This window comes from Lactuca virosa, chromosome 2 (assembly GCF_052849685.1).
Source record: "Lactuca virosa cultivar CGN04683 chromosome 2, Lactuca_virosa_CGN04683_v6, whole genome shotgun sequence".
In the NCBI taxonomy this organism is placed as follows: Eukaryota; Viridiplantae; Streptophyta; class Magnoliopsida; order Asterales; family Asteraceae; genus Lactuca; species Lactuca virosa.
Genome location: NC_136427.1, coordinates 247,427,565 through 247,433,064, shown reverse-complemented (window position 1 = coordinate 247,433,064; position 5,500 = coordinate 247,427,565). Strand labels below are relative to the sequence as shown.

Here is a 5,500-nt window from a genome sequence, read left to right as displayed (position 1 = left end):
AGTGAGTTACATGTGAAAAAGAAAAGAGAGAATTACAAGAAAAGTTTGAAGAAATTTTGGAGCAGTTAAAGTGAAGATCAAAAGATCAAAATTCCAAAAGTTCAAAAGTTGAAGATACCCAAAAATCAAAGAAAATAAAAAAGGTGGAAAATTTGAAGAATTCAAAGAAATCAAAGTTCAAAATAGCAAGAAAGTGAAGAATTCCAAAAAGCTCCATATTGGTATCGAAAATTGTAATTTTTAGAATATGTATGCTTGGGTTGCTCAACCAAAAACACCTTGAGACTAGGAGGTTTTCTGCGGATGGATTCGGAGGGATGCATAAAATGAGCATTGTTCAAAAGAAGTGGGCGAGTGTTTATGAGAATTGTGAGTATTTAGGGTGAGGGGGTCGTTTAGGAAAAATTTAGACACAAATGCATGCGTTGCGGTCTTGGCATAATGGCTGGGTTTGATTGGGATTGTCTTGTGTGGTATTAGTGTGCTAAGATTCAGTTTTGCTTGAGGGCAAGCAAAAGTCAAATGTGGGGTATTTTGATATTTGCATATTTAGCCATATATTTAGTATAGATTTTTATCAATTATTAGCTAATTATTTGCATATTATGGACAAAAGATACTTAATATTGTTCGAATTATATTTTCAGTCCAAAAAAGAAGCTCGGAAGCAAAAGGAAGCAGGAGACATGAACGAAAGCTCAGGAACGAAAGAAAGAAGAAAAAGGCTTAATTCTGAAGCTACTCGGCGAGTAGGGTCGTCTACTCGACGAGTAGACACGAAGGTTCGCGAAGAAATACGAGAAGTCCTTGCCGCATACGGATTCAACAAAGGGACTCGTCGAGTCAGTTATCTACTCGACGAGTAGCCCCTGTTTTGAGAAAACTATAAATAGACTTCACAAACCCGAATTGAGGACTCTCTGGCTTTTTGGAGAACTTACTTGGCGACTAAGGAACTTGCTGGAGATCAGAAGAACGTGTGAAGAACCCTAATCCTTCATTCTTAAGAGATTAAGGCACTTTAGGTTTAATTTTCCACTTTACCTTTGAATAGAATTATGTTAGGTTTATTTGAATTCGTTTTTAAGCTTTCATACATTGAAATCATGAACTAATTTCATTAGTTTCTGTTTGGGGAAGACAATTTTGCTCCTATGGTTTAATTTACTCTTTTGATTAATTGTTAGTTGGTGATATTGTTAAATTAAGCTTGTTAAAGACCCTTATGCATTAACCATAACTATTTTCTGTTAATTGCTAAGTGATTAAGCTGCATGAACATCTCTTAATTGCTTATCTCATATAATTTATGTGAACACAATACTATATGCCTAGGAATAATGAACATGAAACTAGAATTAATGAGAGAATGGGTAAATTAATGTGTGAGCTTGTATGATACACCATCAACAAGAGGTTAATTGAATCACCAAATTTAATTAGCTAGCTACAAGTCTTATTTAACCCGAATAATTAACCTAGGAAATCTATTAGTTTAATCAACTGGCCATTGTTTGAATTGGTATGTTTTCTAAGGATTAGTAATAGCGAATGCGAATCTAATCACCAGAGTCGGTAACCAATAACAATTAATCTATTATATAATCATAAAATTTAACCATAGGAGTAAATGAGTTGAACCTAAACAGAAACCCTTTCTGATTATTGAATTTAGTTTGTTTTTACGTGTTTTCAGCTTTTAATTGAGTAGTTAAGTTTCTAGTCTTGCAAAACTAGAGAAACCCTTATTTTGTATTACTTGTTTTTAGTTAATTCTAGTTTTTAGTTTTAATTTTCCGTTCCCTAAGTTCGATACACTATTTATTTAACTACACCACAATTGATAGGTCCACTGCCTTTGTGTGTCAATTTTATAATTAAAAGTAGGATTAAAACTAGTTGAGTTTACACACATCATGATGCTCCAAAGATAAAACAAATTTCGAGTAGGCACCTTATCCCCATGATGTTTATGGTTGATTGAGAAAATGACAAGACGATGTAGAAACCGGAAAATGGGAGACCGGATTTGTCCTTCACAAGCATCACGAGAATTTTACTCGTGATTTGAAATGCTCCTCCAAAACTGGACATCTATAACTGCCCTGGTGAAGTCCCGAACACAGCCTTGTAAGAGTAACATAAAATGAAGTGATTGCGTCTCTTCTTTGGTATAAATCTCCATTCGCTAAGCAAACTCACAAAGGCTACACTCTTGGTATACACCTCCCAAACGGAACGCAATAGCCCAGTTGTAGTTTGGATCGGTAGTTTTGTCTTCAGAGTTCACAGTAGCAAATAATTCGATTGATAAATCCCGATCAACGGGTTCTTGAATAGAGAAAAGATTCCTCCATCCATTGTATGAAAATGAAAACCAGTCTCCAACAAATACTTAGACCAATGTCTATCCATTTCTGCAACCATTCCTACCCCACGCAACCTTCCCCAATCCACTATTGGAGCAATTGCAAACTCTCGGTTATACAACCACCCTAATTTGTTCATGTAATTGTTGAGCATTTCTTGTGAAATGTTCTACAGAAATCGGTAAAGTGGATGAATGCTTGACACATCAATGTGATCTTTCTCCTGTGGAACTACTCGATGTGGCCCCATTATTCCTGAAAAAATAACGAATAGCAAACAAAACAAGCAAACCACCAAGGAATTAAATAATAAAGCAAAACAGAAGGCTGTTCGCCCAGATTCCACGTTGTGGGATTGAAGTCCACGTCGTGGATTCGGTTCGTGATGTGATTCTGATCGGTCTATGTAGGGTCCAAACGAACTAAAATTTTTACTTGGGTTTGTCTAACCTTTCATTCTAAGGCTCTATATCACACATCCAATCAAAATTTATCAACCAATTGACTCAATTTGGGCATTTCAACTCCAAGAACAATCCTAGACTTTAAATGCATATAGTGGGAAGAAATTAACAATAACATGTAATGGAAAACTTACCAAAGGTAGATATGAGACACTAAATCAAGAAATTGTGGAAGAAAAGTGCAAAAATTCGGAGCGGGGCTGCTATCCTTGTTCGTATGTGCGTATGAGTGGTTATGGTTTGGTAAAAGCTGAGGTAATATAATATGGTCCCCCCCTGTGACTTTTTAAAGTTCATGTCGTGGATTTCGAATTCATGTTGTGAATTTGCTAGTTGGGCTAATTGTCGGGCCAAATCAAAAGAAACACGAGGTGAGCCTTAGACCACGACGTGTTATCATGGTTCATTTATCAAAAAGTCCATTTTTCTTAAAACTTCAATTTATTCCTTAGAAAAATTAACCACTCAACATTTATGAACCCCACACTTGATTTTTGCTATGTTCTAAAAAGATAAGATGACTTGGATGATTATTAATCCTAAATATCAACTAAAATGCAAAAACTAAAAATGAAAAAATGAAAAGAAAAATTGCAAACCAAGCTCGGGTTGCCTCCCGAGAAGCGCTTCTTTTTGTTGGAGTCATGAGTCGGACTCTGTGCCACCTAACGTTGAATTTTCAGGAGTTTCCATTACCATTTGCACCTTTTGAACCTTCCATCGTTTCTTGTAAGCTTGCACCCTCCTAAGATAAGCCTTTTTAGATTTTTCCTTTTTAACCTTAGCATCACCCTCTTCAAGCTTTCTTTTTACCCCCTTATTCACCACAAGTTGAGTTTTTGCTTTTTCTTCACTCTTTAGCCCCATCGGTTCAACCTTCTTTTCCAAAGTTAGCTGTTTTACTTCTGACGTAACTTCTTCTTCATCATTCGACGCTAAATCCTCTTCACTCTCTTTACTCACCCAATATGCTAGAGTTTTGTAAGCAAAAACTTCAAAAATTGTTGGAATGGATGCTTTTGGATTCATACATTTGACTTGATGAATTGACTGAATTTATTCTTCCATTAATTTTTCCAATTCTTCAAGCTCATTCTGTTCATCAATGTTAAATACTTCACATTGAGCAATTTTATTTTGAAATCCATCTTCCACTCCACAGGTAACTTCGTCATCTCCAACTCTCAACGTAAGTTTGGACTCACGAATATCTACCAAAGCTCTAGCAGTATTGAGTAAAGGGCGATCAAGAATTATTGGGACATTGGTATCTTCTTTCATATCCAATACGACAAAATCAATTGGTAAAAAAAATTTCCCAATTTTCTCCAATATATCATCCATTATGCCTCGAGAATAAGTCACTGAACGATTAGCCATGTGAATCGTCATTCTAGTAGCCATTAAATTTGTAAGATGTAACTTTTGATAGAACGAGTAAGACATCAAATTTATGCTTGCTCCAAAATCGGCTAAAGCATAAGTCTTCATGTTATTTCCAAATTCACACGGAAGAGTGAGGCATCCAGGATCCCCCATTTTCTTTGGTAATTCACCCAATATTACTTTAGAACTCTGCTCATTAAGGATCACCTTTGAATTCTTCTCTAATTCAGGAACTTAGGACAATGATTCAATAAAAGGAGTGTTTATTGGAATACCCTTTACTTGCTTAATAAATTTCAAATGTTCCTGCTCCAGTGGGTGAATATTAGCTCGAGACATAAATGGTAGCGGAGGATGAAAAACTCGAGTATCAACAAAATTTCTCTGATTAGACTGCCTCCACGTCGTGAGTTCGAAGATTCAGCAATATTTTTTTCTTTGATTTTAGACTTATTCGGCTTTGGTCCGGGCTGATGTGGCTCGACTTCTACAGCTTCTAGGAACTCATAGATAGTATCTTCTTCAGTTTCGATCACCATGACTTGCGATTGAGGCTTTTTGTCGGGAACTTTTGGAGAGAGCCTTTCATTAACCAATGTAGTTAATTGTCTGAGTTGAGATTCGATATTTTGGATTGAAGCTTGATGATTCCTTAGCAAAGCTTGTTGGTCCCTCATGAGAATTTGATGGTCTCTTATCATCGCATCGGTCTCATCATGTCGCTTTTCAGAAGACTCTATGAATCTAGTGAGCATGGACTCTAAATCGACCTTCTTTTCAGGTGGTTTCTCTATTTGATAAAATCCTCAGCATGTTTGCCTAAATTTTTCTTCTTTCTTCTTTTTATACTCATCATATAGAAACCACTCTTTCTTTGGCTTCCTCCAATCTTCATCATATTTGTCTCCACTAGAATAGCATACTTGAGCCTTTTTATTCCCGTTCTCGTCTAAATGACAAACTTTGGTCAAATGTGGACCATTGCATCTTTCACAACCAACTCGAATAGCATGTATAGATTGGTCCATTTTTGTCATTCTTCGGTCCATAGTGTTCAGCATAGCTAAAACAGCAGCCATATCTTCAGTAGTGCCACTCCCAATTGCTTTCACTCCATCATGTCTAGGATTGTGGTATTCACGCGAATGCTTGGAAAACTCTTCAATCAATTCCTTAATCTCACCGAGATTTTTCTTTGTTAACAGTCCTTGAGGTTCAAAGACTTTCCTTGTCATCATGTTTACCCCATCATAGAAGATTGAAACTTCTTGTTGCTCGTTT

The 5,500-nt window shown here is 36.2% G+C and overlaps 1 protein-coding gene across 1 annotated transcript; it reads right to left on the bottom strand.

Moving 5' to 3' along the window:
* Window positions 1-3,889: 3,889 nt before the first annotated feature.
* On the bottom strand, window positions 3,890-4,372 carry LOC145158383 (uncharacterized). Its single transcript, XM_079077289.1, has one exon. It carries the CDS (start codon window positions 4,370-4,372, stop codon window positions 3,890-3,892), a length of 483 nt encoding a protein of 160 aa, XP_078933415.1.
* Between the last annotated feature and the right edge of the window lie 1,128 nt (window positions 4,373-5,500).

Excerpts from the sequence above, each read along its gene's own strand:
- LOC145158383 (XM_079077289.1), bottom strand. The coding sequence starts at position 4,372 with ATGGGGGATCCTGGATGCCTCACTCTTCCGTGTGAATTTGGAAATAAC.